Raw genomic sequence first — 21,077 nt, forward strand, 5'->3', positions numbered from 1 at the left:
TAAAGCCCCTTAATGCTGATCACCAGGCAGGGTAACAACAAGTACCATCTTTTAATGTCTTCTGGTATGATCCAGCCAGGATCGAAACCCGGACCTTCTGCTCTTCGGGCGAATGCTCCACCACTAGATCAAAGAGGCTGTCCAATGACCAATAAAGAGACTTAAGTAATTACTATTTTTCTTCTAACCTGGGTAAGGTACTGGCATACCAAGGATCATTATGAGACTGGATTCAAACCCATGTTCAGAGGATCCTGACAAGGGAAGCAACTCAGCACAGTGACAAGACAACACCGTGTCCTATGGATATGATACATTTATTATAGCTTCCTTTGACACTCCACTCTAGTAGTAGCTGCCTCATATGTCTATATACAGATACCATCCAGCTAGGACTGAGCCAGGTCTGTCCTCATCCCTGGCACTGGCTGTAGTTCTGCATCAGGAGTCCTCAGCTTAAACACTACAGGGATGTGCTCCAACACGGGGTTCCTCCTCTGCAGGTACCTCACCCACGTGACCAGGGAATCCTTGCTGGCCGAGCCGGTGATACACATGGCCATCACTGTGCCATCCTCCTGCTGGTGCATGCTCCATGCCGGCATCAGGTCGTCTCGCTCCTCGCTGTCATACGCCTGCCAGCCAAACAGGTCTACAGGAGAGAGATTGTATATATACGTAACCTGCCTGCCGAACACATCTACAGCAGAAATGGAGAACATGTCTACGGCAGAAATGGAGAGCGAGGATATATATAGCCTGCCTGCTTAACAGGTCTACGGGAGAGATGGATGGAGATGGTATATTTCGCCTGTCTGCTTAAAACATCTACGGGAGAGATGGAGAGAGGATATATATAGCCTGCCTGCTTAACAGGTCTACAGGAGAGATGGAGGGAGATGGTATATTTTGCCTGTCTGCTTAAAACATCTACGGGAGAGATGGAGAGAGGATATATATAGCCTGCCTGCTTAACAGGTCTACGGGAGAGATGGATGGAGATGGTATATTTCGCCTGTCTGCTTAAAACATCTACGGGAGAGATGGAGAGAGGATATATATAGCCTGCCTGCTTAACAGGTCTACGGGAGAGATGGAGAGAGGATATATATGTCAGCTTCATTCGGAATTTTTATCTTTAGTAAATAAAATTGCCTCCGAACACAAGCATACCCTCAACAGTACACCATATTTGGTGTAGATGGCGCTCACAAAGACCAGGATGTAGGGTGAAATATAAAAAAAACATAATAGCAAGGCACTATTTATTCGCATTCAGACTTATTTGTTTTCGAGATTCGGCAATGAGATATGCAGGTCTGAATGCTCCAGAATTTGGAAGCCTCGATGCTGACTGGCTGATAAGAAAGAACACCTGCGTGATCCACTATGGACTACCTAACTCTCCTCCCCAGCGTGTGAGAGATACAGAACTTACCCTCTTCTACCTTCTCCTCCTTGACCACCCTCCCCAGGGCGGGGTCAGCTCGCAGGATGAAGTAGGTCAGTGACTGTCCCCTCAGCCACACCTTGTATCCCCCCTCAACAAACAAGGGGATGTCTCTGGGGTGCTCACTGATGTGCTGTTGCTGGGCGGGGCTCTGGGCGGAGACGACAAATGTATCCTCTAGGGGCTCCGTCTCCACTTCAATGGTCTGCACAAACACAGAAGATGCAAAGATCGCAGGGTGAGAAAAATATGAAGTCCACGAGACAAATCCCATGAATCATGAATCATGATCAAGAATTCTTAATAGTGGTGCTCAACGTGCTTGTTCATACATTTATCTGAAATGTCTTTATCCTGTTTTCTTTACCTTCATTAGCATGAAAGATGGTGATGTGAAATGTACACAGGATTATTGCACCTGAATAGCGATGTGTGTGTGTGGGTGGCTGCTTGTATAAGTCTGGACTAATTTCTACAGATTTTATAGTGCTAACCCACTGAAATATCATGCCGCAGTTTAACATGAATACCTCACTGAGACACAGTATACTGACACCTAGCCAACCAGTCCTTGTTTTAGCGCCTTAATGCCAAGCACCAGGCAGGGTAAGAACAAGTACCATCTCTTAACGTCTTAAGAGGTACGACGTGGCCCGCGATCGAACCCCAGATCTTCCACTCTCTGGGTGGGCGATCTAGTGTGGAAGGGGAAAAAATGATGATTTACAGTAATATTGAGTGAGTCACTTAGGTTTAATGTCCCTTTGATTAGTATTTCATTTAAGTCACAACATGTCAGCTTTGTGTGTGTACAATGTTATGATGCTTTCTGGGATTCTAAATCATGATCATCAGATCCTGACCTGCCTAAGGGGGACAACTACACACCTAATCGTGGCGTCTTAGATGACTGGCACCAATAAGTACCGTTGCCTCGAACATGTTAAACATGTTAAAGTTCTATCAGTTCTCGTATGATAATTTGATACTGTAGTACTGGAGTCTATAGATACTGACATGACTGAGTGATGAATACATACATTTTACTTGAGGATATTTAGCTAGTCTATGCCATGGATTTAATAATGTGCAAAAGCCCTTAGCAGCAAGTAGGAAATGTCTTTAGGTATGACGTGGCCAGGGATCGAACCACAGATGTCCCGTCAACTAGACCTCAGAGATACGGATGGTTGCCATGACAACAAGTGACAAGAGAGATGCCATGCACAATACCGTGAACCCTGTTTGTTATTTAAACATAATCTATGTTGTCAGGAAACTTGTTTCTCATTATGATGAAGTGGACAGAACAAACAGCTGAATTAGTTCAAAACACCAGCAACCTACATTTTACAGGGTGTGTCAGGTGAACAATAGTCCACCATGAGTTGTCTCCCTTTGAGGAAAAGTATTGCCAAACACTGCAAGAGACAGTCTCAGTTTAATCGGATGGGTATTGCAAAATGGTGTCACAAATGACAAACATGAAGAGGCGTTTATTCCAACTTCAGCACTAAACATGTAAACTATAAAGATTGTAAGTGAAGTCTGTTGAAGACACTTGTGAACCTTCAAGAGGTTTATTTTCTAAGTCAAGTATGTGCAATACATTTCCATCTGCAAGCACAACCTTTGCAATCAAGACAAGAGAGGCAATATCTATCACAGTCTGTTCCCAAACCTTTGTATCTATTCCTTGAACTTGTCCTTCTGTTGCAGTTGACTAAACATATGCTAAAGTCAGTAATCTCAATGACATGGGTTTCGAATTAATGGCTAATGATCCATAACAACAATATAGCAATTATTAAGTTTGGGTAAACTTTGACAATCTAGACTGGTCCACTTCATTGCTGTTAGTTTGTTGTTACTGTTAGTTGTTCAATGCCAGACTAAGCAATATTTCAGCTGTGTGACGGTAGTCTGTAAATTATTGAGTCTGGACCAGACAATACAGTGATTGACATTATGAGCATTGATATACACCATTGGGATGATGACATGTAATCAACCAAGCCACTGAGTCTATGGCTACCAGATCCATGTAGTCGCCTGTTCAGCAAACATGGGTTGCTGGGGACCTCAATTCCTCCCCGGAATCTCCACAGGTCTGCTAGCTATTGAAATGTTGATGTTCAATCTGAGTTACTCCAATAACCATTATTTATTTGATACCAAACATTGTTGACATTTGTCAAAACTGTACAAGTAGCGACAAGCGCTTGCGGTCAAAGGGAGATTACTCTAGATGCAGGAAGCAATAACAAATGTAAACACTGTTAGTGTGGGGAAGTTCTAATATTGCTAAGTAACTGGTAAGTCATGGTAAGTGAATGAATGTTTGGTACATGCTGCCTAGGATATCTGGTTAGTTTGTGAGGATGTAACGGAGATTTTGGGGATGGCAGTTTGAGTCTGGATCTTGAATAAACAAGTCGTGTTGTAATGAGCTGTGTTACGATCTTTCGGTACCTTCCACATGTCAATGACATTCTCCTTGTCAATGGCCATCCTCTTCAGGGCTAGCGCTGCCAGCAGACATGGATCCTCCGGGAGCTCCTTCGGTACCGGGTAGGGATTTGCATTTTTGAACTTGGGAAGCCAATACATCATACGACGATACTTCCTAAATGCGTGGGCATCGGGACCAAATATTTTCTTCAGGATACTGCCAAACTCATGGTCGGGTATTACACCTGCAACAAAGTCCACTTGGGTAGACAGCCTTCGAAATTCACGCTAATCTGGTATCCTGAAATTTTCTGTCAGGTTTATTCAGTTCAAATTTGAAGCAAAATTAAAGCATTGAGACCTGGTTCAGATTTATAACCATCAAATGCTACGAATCCATGAGGATTACCATCATATAATTTTAACTTGTCCTCAGCAAAATTTTGTAGTCTTGGTCTAGCCGACTCGTGTAAGATTTAAAGGCTGCATTCAACCACATGGTTCTAACAAGCATCCATTGGGTTATGCCAGTTTTCGATTATATTATATCAATAAATACCCCCCCAAAAACAAAAACTTAACTCTCCACCTTCACCTCGAGATTACACATCCCCACAGCAACCACATCACTTCCACATTACACATCCCCACCATCAACCACATCACTTCCACATTACACATCCCCACCATCAACCACATCACTTCCACATTACACATCCCCACCATCAACCACATCACTTCCACATTACACATCCCCACCATCAACCACATCACCTCCACATTACACATCCCCACCATCAACCAGCATCACCTCCACATTACACATCCTCACCATCAACCACATCACTTCCACATTACACATCCCCACCATCAACCACATCACTTCCACATTACACATCCCCACTATCAACCACATCACTTCCACATTACACATCCCCACCATCAACCCTATCACTTCCACATTACACATCCCCACCATCAACCAGCATCACTTCCACATTACACATCCTCACCATCAACCAGCATCACTTCCACATTACACATCCCCACCATCAACCACATCACTTCCACATTACACATCCCCACCATCAACCACATCACTTCCACGTAACACATCCCCACAGCAACCAGCATCACTTCCACGTTACACATCCCCACCATCAACCACATCACTTCCACATTACACATCCCCACAGCAACCAGCATCACTTCCACGTTACACATCCCCACCATCAACCAGCATCGCTTCCATGTTACACATCCGCACCATCAACCAGCATCACTTCCACATAACACATCCTCACCATCAACCACATCACTTCCAAGTTACACATCCCCACCATCAACCACATCACTTCCACATTACACATCCCCACCATCAACCAGCATCACTTCCACGTTACACATCCTCACCATCAACCACATCACTTCCCCGTTACACATCCCCACCATCAACCACATCACTTCCACGTTACACATCCTCACCATCAACCACATCACCTCCACATTACACATTCCCACATCAACCACATCACCTCCACATTACACATCCCCACCATCAACCACATCACTTCCACATTACACATCCCCACCATCAACCCTATCACTTCCACATTACACATCCCCACCATCAACCACATCACTTCCACATTACACATCCCCACCATCAACCACATCACTTCCACGTTACACATCCTCACCATCAACCACATCACCTCCACTTTACACATCCCCACCATCAACCACATCACTTCCACATTACACATCCCCACCATCAACCCTATCACTTCCACATTACACATCCCCACCATCAACCACATCACCTCCACATTACACATCCCCACCATCAACCACATCACTTCCACATTACACATCCTCACCATCAACCACATCACTTCCACATTACACATCCCCACCATCAACCACATCACTTCCACATTACACATCCTCACCATCAACCACATCACTTCCACATTACACATCCCCACCATCAACCACATCACCTCCACATTACACATCCCCACCATCAACCACATCACCTCCACATTACACATCCCCACCATCAACCACATCACCTCCACATCACACATCCCCACCATCAACCACATCACTTCCACATTACACATCCTCACCATCAACCACATCACCTCAACATTACACATCCCCACCATCAACCACATCACTTCCACGTTACACATCCCCACCATCAACCATATCACTTCCACATTACACATCCCCACCATCAACCACATCACTTCCACATTACACATCCCCACGTCAACCACATCACTTCCACATTACACATCCCCACCATCAACCACATCACTTCCACGTTATACATCCCCACCATCAACCACATCACTTCCACGTTACACATCCCCACCATCAACCACATCACTTCCACATTACACATCCCCACCATCAACCACTTCACTTCCACATTACACATCCCCACAGCAACCAGCATCACTTCCACATTACACATCCCCACCATCAACCAGCATCACTTCCACATTACACATCCCCACCATCAACCACATCACTTCCACATTACACATCCTCACCATCAACCAGCATCACTTCCACATTACACATCCCCACCATCAACCACATCACTTCCACATTACACATCCTCACCATCAACCAGCATCACTTCCACATTACACATCCCCACCATCAACCACATCACTTCCACGTTACACATCCCCACCATCAACCAGCATCACTTCCACATTACACATCCTTACCATCAACCACATCACTTCCACATAACACATCCTCACCATCAACCAGCATCACTTCCACATTACACATCCCCACCATCAACCACATCACTTCCACATTACACATCCCCACCATCAACCACATCACTTCCACATTACACATCCCCACCATCAACAAGCATCACTTCCACGTTACACATCCTCACCATCAACCACATCACTTCCACATTACACATCCCCACCATCAACCACATCACCTCCACATTACACATCCCCACCATCAACCAGCATCACTTCCACGTAACACATCCTCACCATCAACCACATCACTTCCACATAACACATCCTCACCATCAATCACATCACTTCCACATTACACATCCCCACCATCAACCACATCACTTCCACGTTACACATCCCCACCATCAACCAGCATCACTTCCACATTACACATCCTTACCATCAACCACATCACTTCCACGTTACACATCCCCACCATCAACCAGCATCACTTCCACATTACACATCCTTACCATCAACCACATCACTTCCACATTACACATCCCCACCATCAACCACATCACTTCCACGTTACACATCCCCACCATCAACCAGCATCACTTCCACATTACACATCCCCACCATCAACCACATCACTTCCACATTACACATCCCCACCATCAACCAGCATCACTTCCACATTACACATCCTCACCATCAACCACATCACTTCCACATTACACATCCCCCCCATCAACCACATCACTTCCACATTACACATCCCCACCATCAACCAGCATCACTTCCACATTACACATCCCCCCCATCAACCACATCACTTCCACATTACACATCCCCACCATCAACCACATCACTTCCACATTACACATCCCCACCATCAACCAGCATCACTTCCACATTACACATCCTCACCATCAACCACATCACTTCCACATAACACATCCTCACCATCAATCACATCACTTCCACATTACACATCCCCACCATCAACCACATCACTTCCACATTACACATCCCCCCCATCAACCACATCACTTCCACATTACACATCCCCACCATCAACCACATCACTTCCACATTACACATCCCCACCATCAACCAGCATCACTTCCACATTACACATCCTCACCATCAACCACATCACTTCCACATAACACATCCTCACCATCAACCACATCACCTCCACGTTACACATCCCCACCATCAACCAGCATCACTTCCACATTACACATCCCCACCATCAACCACATCACTTCCACATTACACATCCCCACAGCAACCAGCATCACTTCCACGTTACACATCCCCACCATCAACCACATCACTTCCACATTACACATCCCCACCATCAACCACATCACTTCCACATTACACATCCCCATGATCAACCACATCACCTCCACACATACACGCTCACAATGTCCCTCCATCTGCTCCACATAATCCCCACTTACCATTATCCTCCATCTGTTCCACATAATCCCCACTTACCATTATCCTCCATCTGCTCCACATAATCCCCACTCACCATTATCCTCCATCAGCTCCACATAATCCCCACTTACCATTATCCTCCATCTGCTCCACATAATCCCCACTTACCATTATCCTCCATCTGCTCCACATAATCCCCACTCACCATTATCCTCCATCTGCTCCACATAATCCCCACTTACCATTATCCTCCATCTGCTCCACATATTCCCCACTTACCATTATCCTCCATCTGCTCCACATAATCCCCACTCCCCATTATCCTCCATCTGTTCCACATAATCCCCACTCACCATTATCCTCCATCTGTTCCACATAATCCCCACTCACCATTATCCTCCATCTGCTCCACATAATCCCCACTCACCATTATCCTCCATCTGCTCCACATAATCCCCACTCACCATTATCCTCCATCTGTTCCACATAATCCCCACTCACCATTATCCTCCATCTGTTCCACATAATCCCCACTCACCATTATCCCCCATCGGTTCCACATACTCCCCACTCACCATTATCCTCCATCTGCTCCACATAATCCCCACTCACCATTATCCTCCATCTGCTCCACATAATCCCCACTCACCATTATCCTCCATCTGCTCCACATAATCCCTACTTACCATTATCCTCCATCTGCTCCACATAATCCCCACTTACCATTATCCTCCACATAATCCCCACTCACCATTATCCTCCATCAGCTCCACATAATCCCCACTTAACATCATCCTCCATCTGCTCCACATAATCCCCACTCACCATTATCCTCCATCTGTTCCACATAATCCCCACTCACCATTATCCTCCATCTGCTCCACATAATCCCCACTCACCATTATCCTCCATCTGCTCCACATAATCCCCACTCACCATTATCCTCCATCTGTTCCACATAATTCCCACTCACCATTATCCTCCATCTGTTCCACATAATCCCCACTCACCATTATCCTCCATCTGCTCCACATAATCCCCACTCACCATTATCCTCCATCTGCTCCACATAATCCCCACTCACCATTATCCTCCATCTGCTCCACATAATCCCCACTCACCATTATCCTCCATCTGCTCCACATAATCCCCACTCACCATTATCCTCCATCTGTTCCACATAATCCCCACTCACCATTATCCCCCATCTGTTCCACATAATCCCCACTCACCATTATCCTCCATCTGCTCCACATAATCCCCACTCACCATTATCCTCCATCTGTTCCACATAATTCCCACTCACCATTATCCTCCATCTGTTCCACATAATCCCCACTCACCATTATCCTCCATCTGCTCCACATAATCCCCACTCACCATTATCCTCCATCTGCTCCACATAATCCCCACTCACCATTATCCTCCATCTGCTCCACATATTCCCCACTTACCATTATCCTCCATCTGTTCCACATAATCCCCACTCACCATTATCCTCCATCTGCTCCACATATTCCCCACTTACCATTATCCTCCATCTGCTCCACATAATCCCCACTCACCATTATCCTCCATCTGTTCCACATAATTCCCACTCACCATTATCCTCCATCTGTTCCACATAATCCCCACTCACCATTATCCTCCATCTGCTCCACATAATCCCCACTCACCATTATCCTCCATCTGCTCCACATAATCCCCACTCACCATTATCCTCCATCTGTTCCACATAATCCCCACTCACCATTATCCTCCATCTGCTCCACATAATCCCCACTCACCATTATCCTCCATCTGTTCCACATAATTCCCACTCACCATTATCCTCCATCTGTTCCACATAATCCCCACTCACCATTATCCTCCATCTGCTCCACATAATCCCCACTCACCATTATCCTCCATCTGCTCCACATAATCCCCACTCACCATTATCCTCCATCTGCTCCACATAATCCCCACTCACCATTATCCTCCATCTGCTCCACATAATCCCCACTCACCATTATCCTCCATCTGTTCCACATAATCCCCACTCACCATTATCCCCCATCTGTTCCACATAATCCCCACTCACCATTATCCTCCATCTGCTCCACATAATCCCCACTCACCATTATCCTCCATCTGTTCCACATAATTCCCACTCACCATTATCCTCCATCTGTTCCACATAATCCCCACTCACCATTATCCTCCATCTGCTCCACATAATCCCCACTCACCATTATCCTCCATCTGCTCCACATAATCCCCACTCACCATTATCCTCCATCTGCTCCACATAATCCCCACTCACCATTATCCTCCATCTGTTCCATGAGGTCTATGGCACACTGCTGCTGACGAGGGTAGTGCATCAACTCGACCTGCCAGGAACTTTTCGGGATCATCTTCTCGGGGGGAAATATCTCCAGCAGCTTCTTGTAAGTGGCAAGGTCATTGACCACTTTGAAGTCCTTCATCCTACCCAAGGCCGAGTACAGAAACTCAACATGCCCTCGTCTGTACACACTCTCTTTAGCAACATACATATCCACAGCAATCTCGAACGACAGCTTGTTGGTTTCCCTCAGCCTCGCGATTTCATCGAAATGTTCTGCTGCTTTGCTCTGAAGCTGTTGTTCTGTCTTGTAGGTCTGGACGTCTCTGGCCAGTGACCTGTAGCATGTGTGAAGTGACCCGCACTGGACAGAGGCCAGGACATGCTGTTGGTGGACACTCAGCTTCCGGAACATCCATCTTGCACTTCGCGCCAAGGTCGCCATATTGGAGGAGAGTCTTCACATTTTACCTGGAGTTCAGTGACATTGATTGAGATGTTTTGTTCAAGGAAATTAACAGGAACAATTGTGTAAGAATATGAAGGCTAATAAAGAAATAAATGAGTGTTTCTTTGTTGTTTAACGCCACACTCAGCAAAATTCCAGCTATATGACGCCGTCTGTAAATAATCAAGTCTGGACCAGACAATCCAGTGATTGACATCATAAGTATCAATCCACGCAATTGGGATACAATGACATGCATCAACCATGTCAGCAAGGCAGACCACCCTATCCTGTTAGTCGCCTAACATGACCTGAAAGGTTATCTATAGTCAAATGAGTGAGTGAGTGAGTGAGTGAGTGAGTGAGTTGGGTTTAACGCCGCTTTTAACAGTATTCAAGTTATATCGCGGCGTGTCAGCTTAATGTGGGAGGTAAGCCTGAAGTAATGCAGGTCTCAGACGTTTACCAGTTCGATGAAACCCACAAGCATGGGTATGGTGCTGACAAACCTAGAAACATAATCGGGTCGAACCTTGACTCGAACCCACAATCATAGCTTTCTGGCATGCCCAAGGGATGCAACTCTGCACAGCGAATCGCTTAGACGTCTGGGCCACCCGTGCCCCAGTTGTAAGTTAAGGTTAAAAGGCTATAATGACAAGTCAGGGCTAAAGCATGTAAACTCCCAGACAACAAAAACTTTATATATTTTGTTGCCCTCACAATTTGATTCCTCTCATTGCAAGCACCTATAAAACTTTTCAGCAGTTTTGGGGGCATATTTGCAACAACGTTCACAAATCACACTGCGGACCTATTCTGCCCTGGTATTTCAGCACTTGGACATTTCAATAGCACGCGGTACTGGGGACTACCCATAGGGATGCTGTACAAAAACTTAATCGCACCTCATAACATGACCCAGAAAACACCTAAACAAAAACACCAAGAAAACACATAAAAAACAATCAAGTCTTCATTTAACTTAAGTGTTTATTCATGAATAATGTCGACATCAAACTGTTTAGCCACTGAAGATAAGCATCATCACAGTACAAAAGTATTAACCACAGTAAAAAACATCCTGAACAAATAAACAATATTTTAACATTATTCATATTAGCTTTCACACATTGATTTGTACATCACAGGTGTGTTTCTTCACATTCTTTTGATTTCCTGTTTTACAGTTACACCACCATTCACAACAGACTGATGCAGAGCTTCATCCCGGCAGCATTATAATAAGTGTCCTTGCATTGCTCATGACTACTGTCAGCCTCACACTAACTGAAAGAAATTCATGAACAAATGTATTTTCAAAAAAAACATGGTCTCTGGTTATCCAATGGACCCTATATTTGACTACCACAGATAACTGACATTGCTTAAATGCTAAAAATATCTAGGTCTTTCTTAATCACGCTAATATTCTGCATATATGGAAAAAAAGAGAGAAAAACTCAAAAGTCAAAGACTTCGTCTACTTGTTAGCCTACTTTGAAATGGAATAATTGGTATCTATTACCCTACACCATAGAGCAGATACGCTGATAAGCCGGTTTGCCTTTATCATACATGTCATGCAGACTTTGGGCATCTCATCTCAACATCATGTACCCAATGTACTCAGCATCCTTATTGGAATGAACGTGGTGATTTTGGATCACAGAATAATATCTGTACAGTTGTATTCAAAATACCTTTAAGGTTCACTCGATTTCATTATGTTCATAAACATGTTAAACATGTTAAATATGTTAAATATTAACTTTGCCATTCCTTTCCTCACCATGTCTCTGAGTACAACACCATGCAACTGTAAAGTACAAAACTGTCAACATTGAAAACAAACACTGTTACATGTTTTTATATAGTGGCAGTGGCATACACATGGTTTATACATAAGGTAGATTAATTAAATCTAAGCTTATCTCGGTTGGCATGGGTAGTACAATTCAAAGATAAAGAAAATTGCTCTGCAGAGTCATCTCATTACAACTCTGATACGAAACTTCGATGCATGGGCACCTCCTGCATTTGTCTAGTTTGTTTGTTGTTTAACACCGCACTCAGCAATATTCCAGCTATATGACTGCGGTCTGTAAAATAATCAAGTCTGGACCAGACAATCCAGTGATTGACATCATGAGCATCGATCTACGCAATTGGGATCGATGACATGTATCAACCAGTTAGTCGCCAGTTAGTCGCCTTTTACGGCAAGCATAGTCGCCTTTACAGCAAGTGTGATTGACACGTATGGGTTGCTGAAGACCTATTCTACCCCGGACTCTTCACGGGTCCATTTGTCTAGAGAAGGTCCCATGTGAACTTCCTAATTACCCTCATATTTTGTGTATGAATGAGCAAAACATTCAGACCAGCACATCTGATTTCTGTATCTTGACAACAATGTTGACCACCCCCTACTGAACGTACATGCCATGATGATATTGTGGATAAGTTATACACCCTGTTGTTTCTGAGCACCATGGCATCCACACCCAAAAAGAGTACCATCAAAGGAACAAAGCATTATATGTGTGTTTTTTGTTAAAATTGAAATTTCCGAGTTTGAGGTGGTAAGAGTGAGTGAGTGAGTATGGTTTTACGCCGCTTTTAGCAATATTCCAGCAGGGGGACACCAGAAATGGGCTTCACACATTGTACCCATGTCGGAAATCGAACCCGGGTCTTCGGTGTGACGAGCGAACACTGTAACCACTAGGCTACCCACCGCCCCTGAGGTGGTAAAGAAACAAAGCCAAATCAGTATACATCTGACTGGACCAGAACTGATGTATCCTCTGACAAGATTAGCTAGTAAATGATCGCTCAGGGTTCATCTGTCATGTGACCTTCTCAGGAGGTGTGCTCTGACCTTGACACTGTTGCATGCCAAAAGACGAATGTTGCTACAGGTTATCAGTCACTGGTGCACCAGATGATAACACAAGTTGTTATCAGTTACTAGTGATACAAACCGATCTCATTAAATAAAATATCTTAACTCTCTCTACTGTTAAACCATGATCTGAGGACATCCCATAGTGGGTCACGTTAGAACGACGTTTTATCCGACCAATCAGAACATTGTCTACCAGATTGGGAAAGTGGCAGTCAGAATATTGTTCAGTCAGAATATCGAGTATCGTTTATGCTATAAAAGTGCTTTCTAATCATGCAACCTCGAATAGGTTAACACAGGGTATTCTTAATGACAGTTAAACTAACTGGCTGTACAAGTGATTCAATCAAACTCATCAGCTATCTCTCTCTTCAATGGGATAGGCAAGAGAGACTTTCTATAGCCAGTGGGAAGCATTGCCATTCAATCTCAACTAGCTATTTAAAATTCCAAATTTTTCTTTTGTTCTGTTTTCAAATTTTGAAATGAGACCAAAATATTTGCCAAAGTGTAGTCTTGAAAGGAAGTAGCCAAGTTGAAACTGGTGCCATAAAGCTGCTTTCTGACTTGCTAATGTCGACTTCTTGTAAGTAATTTCACTGGTCAGTCAAATTTCGCAAAAGGTCGTCCTGACATGACCTGTAATGGGATGTTCTCCAATCTCTGTGTAGCTGTAGCGGGAACAAAGATCTGATATTAATGTGATAAGATACAAGCATGATTCAAATAACATCAGTAATTTGCTGCTGCTAACACCCACGGTGAAGATCTGTGTTAGAAATCGTCTTCAGCAACCTATGCTTGTCGTAAGAGGCGACAAACAGAATTGGGTGGTCAGACTCACTGACTTGGTTGATGCCACGGACCTCGATGATAGCGTGTATAGCATAATATATGCACATAGAAAAATAATCACACCCCTCTCCTTGTGTCACACCTTGTGATTTTTTTCTATATGCATATATTATGCTATACACACTATCATCGAGTTCCTGTTGTTGATGCATCATAATGTCATCGTATCCCAATTGAGTAGATCGATGCTCGTGATGTCAATCACTAGATTGTCTGGTTTGTGACTGACAGAAATTTGTCATGTAGCTGGAATATTGCTGTGTCCGGTGTTAAACAATAAACAAACAAACGGATAACACAGGTTACTTCACCAAGAAAAAAAATACAGCAAAAATACTGTTTAGAAACTTACCAGCTTTACAGAGGAAAGAACTTTAGCACACGTATACACACTTGCCATCATTTAAAATGTTTACAGCCAATTTAATATAGAGACTTACCGTTATTTCTATGTAAGCTTACCAAACCAAGAAAAGACTAGTGGCTAAAGTCGCAGACTGCCATAGGTAAAGGACTGAGAATTGATAATTTAGGCTCTACCCCAGAATACTTCAAATCATGACACTTTTTGTAGTATGAAACATGCAAATCCAAACAATTAGATGGCAAGATCCCTATTATCTTTAACAACCTCCCAAAGACAATATCAGGGTTCACATGGTCCGGTCCAAGTGTCCCCGGAGTACTGCAAAGATTGCATTAACAATGTCTGACTTCTTGACTGTACAATCATGTCTGCAGTGCTAATAAACACTAAGAGGTTCTCAATTTACACCAATTCAGGTTCAGTCTTCACGCTAGCACTGGCAGAATTTTGTTTTTCATCTTCCTGAAATTTAACATTGAGCACCGTCTGCCTGCTTGTGTCCTCAGTGGGGGGTTCTGTGTTCTTGCTGACTATGTCTACATTTGGGACATCCTCGCTCACCATGTTCTCACTGGTGATGTCTTTGGACACTATGTCCTCAGTGGGGATGTCCTTGCTGACCAGACCTTCTACATATTGCTCCGAGATAATCTCCTCTCCAACTGTGTCCTCCTTGAGCACCTCCTCACTGACGGTGTCCTCTGTCAGGACCACATCTCCCCCAGCAAGTACTTGATCATACATTGTCTGACTCACTTCGATAACTGTCACCACTATGTCCTGTCCATCAATATTCACAGAAGCTTTCTGATCAGGCTGAGTGTCCACCACAGGGATCAACTGTCCCCCTGGATCAATGAATCCATGGACTTCTGTTGAGATGTTCAACTGGTTATCATGTTTGGCCTTAGGCTTTATGAGCATGTATTCCCGTTTCTTGGAACCACCTGCTGGGGTGACAAGAACTCCACTGTGCTCAGTGTCCACGTTCATCACAGATGCTTCTGATAGCAGCCCCGTGTCAGATTCAGGTGCACCATCAATAGTCCCTTCTCCCTTAACATTCATAAGTGACTCTGGTGTCTGACTGGGAACAGAAACTTCGCCACTCTGGATGCAAACCTCCTCTACAACATCGCCAACTTCTCCAACAGGCACAACACTAACTCCTGTAGTGGAGTCTTTTTCATCAGGGAGTTTGACAAGAACTGTTTGTCTGTCTACACTGTCAGTGACTCCACTGTTTCCTAATGCTGGTTCCCCATTCATTTCAAGATCATTGTCCTGATTATTGCTACACGTCCCATAGCTGTGATCCCGATCTGCAGCCCTTGAGATGTGCCCTGAGACATCTTCCTCCACATCTGACTCCATTTCAAAGTCACTAGACTCTTCTTCAAACAAGCTGTCTTCATCTTCATCATCATAGTCCTCCGTGGACACCTTTGCCCTCTTCGCTCGTTTAGGCTCCTTCTTAACTTCTCTGGCATGTTTCCTCTTTCTCCTCCTAAGAGAGCCTTCTTGATGCCGTGCTGTTGGCAGATGATGAAGAATCTTTGGTTTGTAGGGATAGATCCCTGCCTCATGATACGAGGCAATTATTGCAGGAGTAGTGAACACTTTCTCATAGGCCTTGCTGGCAATTTTACAGATATTGAATCGGTCAACTGTCTTATCCTGGTGCTTTAGAAGGTAGGAGGAACATTCCTTATGGAAGCATATGTCCATGGGGTTGAAGTTGGCAAGGTTGTGTGGATCCACTGTGTATGTACAGTGGGGTGGGATGACAAAGAGGATGATCCTATGCTCCAGGGCCCATCGGATGACAGGGAAGAGGATTCGAGACCGGTGTCCATCATAAAGGAGGAGGACATGGGTGTTCTCATCTTCTTCATCTGCTTCAAGGTTCTTCAGGAAGTGGTCCTTGAGGTAATGTTGCATGATTCGACTGTTGGGAGCTCCGGACTCGGACATCACTGCCCCGAGGCCATCAGGCCCCCCTTTGGTCAGTTTAGCATTTGGTTTCTTTCCTTTGAAGATGAAGAAGGGAGGGAGCTTTAGTCCTAAGGCGTTGAAACAACTGAAGATGGTAGCTTCAGGCTCGTGAGGCTCATCTGCATAGGTCAAGGTAAGGGCAGTTTCAGACAGATTATATATCAAATGTGGTCTGTCCTTAAGATTGTTCTTGACCAGAATAGAATCCAGTTCTTCATAATATTTCTTCTGTACAGTTACCGGTGGGAAAGGACATTTTGCACGGAAGTGATACTCCATGTAAGTGATCTTCTTCTTCTGCCTGTCCACAAACTTCTTTATCCAACCGCGACTCATTGGTCCTTCAGAAATGTCCCTCTTGCCATAGTAATGTCCATAGTCTGCAGCACCATCAGCAATGTCGATCTGCCTATAACGGTATCCAACTGCCTTAAGCTTCAACATGTGTTTCACAAAAGACCTTTCATCTTCCTTGGGCATGAAAGGGGGTGGTCCTGAGTGAACAGTGTTCACCTTTATCCTTCCCTGAACTCGGTCTCGGAGGGTGGATGCTGGAACACCATTCTTGATGGCGGCCGAGCGGATGGACATCTTGTTCTCCATGACATCCTTGAAGGCGTTCTCCACATCCTGAAGGTCGTAGTTTCTGTACTTGGATGTTCTGCTGTCCACCTTCCCTGGTGAGTCGGACGTCTTCTTAACTTTGGCCTGAAAACAGAAGAATGCTTTCTGACTAACCTGGAACTATTTTATGAGGTGAGGTGAAATTTGGTTAAACGTTGCGTCCAAGATTATGGCACTTATAAAGCATTGGCATGCACCTGTGTGTGTGGCTGCTCGTACTAGTCCGGACTGATGCCGATTTATAGTGGTAGCTCACTGCGATACCATGCCTCAGTTTAACATAAATACCCCACTCAGACACAGTACACTGACACAGAGTCCTTGTTTTAGCCCCTTAATGCTGAGTGCCAGACAGGGTAACAAGAAGTACCATCTTTTAACGTCTTTTGGTATGACGCTGTTGGGGATCGAACCCCGGATCTCCCGCTCTCCAGAACTATTTTAACAAGGCAACTATTTGGGTTACTTTGTTGATGCTTTTCTTCATTGTTCTTATGTAATTTACACAATAAATTTCAGTGAACAACACAATATCACATTGTAATTTGGAAATGCTTTCATCTGAAGTAGACGATGTAAAAAGCACTAATTATCATGATGGTCATACATTGATGAAAGTTCAATATAACTATAAGCACAATAAGGTGGAATGAACAGTAACACCAAATCTGTATATCATAGGTTTGAACACATATTTAAAGAGAAACAAATGTCTACCAAATGATGTGTTGATAGTTGGGTTTATATCTTGCGTTTGAAACTTGAGCTTGAAGTCATGTGTTTACACTCTGCCAGAGACTGGCTACTTGCTATCATAGTGTATGTAGGACTGGTATGTATGCCCATTGATGGTAGATTAGGATAGAAACAGGCCTATTGGGATACCTCAACAAAATGATCAAATATACAAATCATGCCATCACCGGAATAGACATGAGTCTGTTGGTCCAAGACTAGTGAAAATCTATTAGGATTAGTCCTAGTTGTTTCATCCCAAAATCAATTTATAAAATACTGACATTATTGTCCACTAGCTTGAAATTAATTGAGGACAAGGTGTTGAGTATACCTCCATTATTAAAACTATGGGAAATAATTCCCTTCACCACTATGGGCGGCCTTTCGGTGAAAAAACCACCAAGTTGAAATAAAGGACAAACATATGCAATAATATGTCAAACAGTCATGTTTTTTTATTATTTATGCCAAGTTATATTGTACGTTGTATCAAAGCCTAATCCTGTCTCAGTTTGAAGCAGGCGGAGTTTTTCCCCTGAATTTTCCCCCTGAATTAATCTTCGTAAATATGTACAAAACATTAGATATATGTAGAAATACAGAATATGATAATGCTAAATGCTGTTGTCATGCAAGTGCGCGAAAACAGTGACCTCATTATTTACAGATTTCGCCTACACTTCCGAAACAATGTCAAGTTAGTAAGGTACATCGAGGGGCTAGGGGTGATTAATACTTACCGGATTTACCTTCTTCCTCGCCATTACATGTGGCTTTTACTTCGTAAAATATGCACAATATTTCGCCATCTTCTCATCTCGCGTGACCGGTGTGCACGAAAACTATGACCCGTGGAAAAGTGGAACACGACGCGGCAAGGCAATGTTACGCGCTTGTCTCTGAAATGCAATCTCCAAGGTACATACGATAAATAAAACATATGTTTCATGTTGTTATTTTAAGTTTCATACACGCATATAAATGATTCTACACAAACTTCTTTGACATAAAAGTATTTACCACATTTTCTCAAAGTCAGTCGAAGGGAGGTAACTCAACATACAATTTCTCCATTGTCTCGCCACTAGTGAATATTCAGATGAATGCGTCAAATGTCTGTGTGTTATGTACCTGCAGCGGATATTGTGTATAGTAAGATAGGGAAGGAAGACTGATACCCAACCAAACATTTAAAACCCAGTTGGAATATGATTTTTTAAAGATATTACAACATATCTTTAAAAAGCCACTGGTGTCTTCACCAGAAACCTAAAATAAAACAATTTAGAGTACTTTATGCTTCCAAACTATTTATGATCAATTTCAAACATTCACAGCTACATTTACCTTTTAATAAAAATGTATACGTAACAGCATCACTGTAAAAATTAAACCCATATTACCAAACTTTTGACACAGTAGATATTGCAAGGTTTAAAGAGACCAGTTAATTGATATAGGGCTGCATCACAAATGACAATCGGGATGTTACAAACCCTAAGGACAAAATGAAGAATACCATTTGTATTTTTTAGGAGGGCTACCAAACATATGCATAATCATCATACTGTTCAAATATTAAAATATTAACGCGATTTTCTTGACGCCAATTCACTTCGAATGGGACGAGGACAACACAAGTTGAGGAAAGACATATTTATTCAGTACACTCATAGTTAAACCATCTTCGGTCTACTCACAGCTATAATGAGGAATCGGAAAACAGCAAGTCAATTATTTAGTCACACGAAGATCCGGGGTAGAATAAGTCTTCAGCAAGCCATTCTTGTCCTTACAGTCCACTATGCTCGTCGTACAAGGGGACTAACGGGATTGCGTGGTCAGGCTCCCTGACTTGGTTGATGCATGTCATCATATCCCAATTACTTGGATCGGTGATCATGAAGTCAATCACTTGGTTGTCTGGTCCAGACTCGATTATTTACATACCGCCGTCATATAGATGGAATATTGTTGAGTGCGGCGTTAAACAACAAACAAACAAACAAACAAACAAACAAACCAAAATCTTCGGCATGTAGACAAGGCACATAATATCAACCCATGTAGTTTCTAGTATATACAGAGACGTTTGGGTAGCCTAGTGGTTAAGTGCTCGCTCGTAGTGCTGAATATCCGAGTTCGGTTCCCCACACGGTACAACGTGTGACATCCATGGTTGCTCGGTGTCCCCCGTCTGGAGATGACTGGGATATTGATAAAAGCGGCGTACAATACTCCCTCACTCAGTTCACAGCTGGGACTGTGGGTAACAAACTCGCGTGAGATGGCGACCACGACGGTGAAACATGGAAATTCATTGCATGGAATAAACTGGTGTTATTTAAATAACAACAACAACAACAACAATGACATGGCAGGACGACAGTGTTGAATAAAAACTGCAAAAGACGGGCATTCATTTACAACAACTTTCCTTTGAAGAAACACACACTGTCAGACATATTTTGTATTTTCACTGTTTAGCTTGTATATATTCACTGGTAATTTCTTCTTCTTATTTTGTTTCTTCTTTTCTTCTAATATATGTAAGAACTGACATGCGTGTACGTGCTCGTATAATCAGTTAATCAGTTATTAGCCATTTGAATGTACTGAAGAAACGTAACTATGTTTGAATTAAGATGTCAATGCTAATTAAATAGCAAATGTTTGATCTTTTTTGGAGAGAGAGAGAGAGAGAGAGAGAGAGAGAGAGAGAGAGAGAGAG

The 21,077-nt window shown here is 43.4% G+C and overlaps 2 protein-coding genes across 2 annotated transcripts; both read right to left on the reverse strand.

Moving 5' to 3' along the window:
• Nucleotides 1-331: 331 nt before the first annotated feature.
• On the reverse strand, nucleotides 332-19,387 carry LOC139469515 (evolutionarily conserved signaling intermediate in Toll pathway, mitochondrial-like). Its single transcript, XM_071251706.1, has 5 exons — nucleotides 19,367-19,387; nucleotides 10,385-10,879; nucleotides 3,923-4,146; nucleotides 1,439-1,655; nucleotides 332-652 (listed from the first exon to the last, which is right to left on the reverse strand). The coding sequence occupies exons 2-5, from the start codon at nucleotides 10,851-10,853 to the stop codon at nucleotides 390-392; spliced, it is 1,173 nt and encodes a 390-aa protein (XP_071107807.1). The 5' UTR covers nucleotides 10,854-10,879; nucleotides 19,367-19,387; the 3' UTR covers nucleotides 332-389.
• On the reverse strand, nucleotides 15,170-19,169 carry LOC139469516 (uncharacterized). Its single transcript, XM_071251707.1, has 2 exons — nucleotides 19,087-19,169; nucleotides 15,170-17,692 (listed from the first exon to the last, which is right to left on the reverse strand). The coding sequence occupies exons 1-2, from the start codon at nucleotides 19,108-19,110 to the stop codon at nucleotides 15,392-15,394; spliced, it is 2,325 nt and encodes a 774-aa protein (XP_071107808.1). The 5' UTR covers nucleotides 19,111-19,169; the 3' UTR covers nucleotides 15,170-15,391.
• Nucleotides 19,388-21,077: the final 1,690 nt, after the last annotated feature.

Source organism: Haliotis cracherodii, unplaced genomic scaffold, assembly GCF_022045235.1.
Source record: "Haliotis cracherodii isolate W230 unplaced genomic scaffold, xgHalCrac1.p SCAF_2, whole genome shotgun sequence".
Lineage (NCBI taxonomy): Eukaryota > Metazoa > Mollusca > Gastropoda > Lepetellida > Haliotidae > Haliotis > Haliotis cracherodii.

What these genes read in the sequence shown, in the direction of transcription:
- LOC139469516 (XM_071251707.1), bottom strand. Translation starts at nt 19,110, where the DNA reads ATGGCGAGGAAGAAGGTAAATCCG. An exon ending in CGAGGAAGAAGGTAAATCCG is followed by an intron (nt 17,693 to 19,086) that starts GTAAGTATTAAT and finishes TTCTGTTTTCAG; the next exon opens with GCCAAAGTTAAGAAGACGTC.
- LOC139469515 (XM_071251706.1), bottom strand. Translation starts at nt 10,853, where the DNA reads ATGGCGACCTTGGCGCGAAGTGCAAGATGGATGTTCCGGAAGCTGAGT. An exon ending in GGAACAGATGGAGGATAATG is followed by an intron (nt 4,147 to 10,384) that starts GTGAGTGGGGAT and finishes ACTTTGTTGCAG; the next exon opens with GTGTAATACCCGACCATGAG. An exon ending in GGAGGAGAAGGTAGAAGAGG is followed by an intron (nt 653 to 1,438) that starts GTAAGTTCTGTA and finishes TCTCTCCTGTAG; the next exon opens with ACCTGTTTGGCTGGCAGGCG.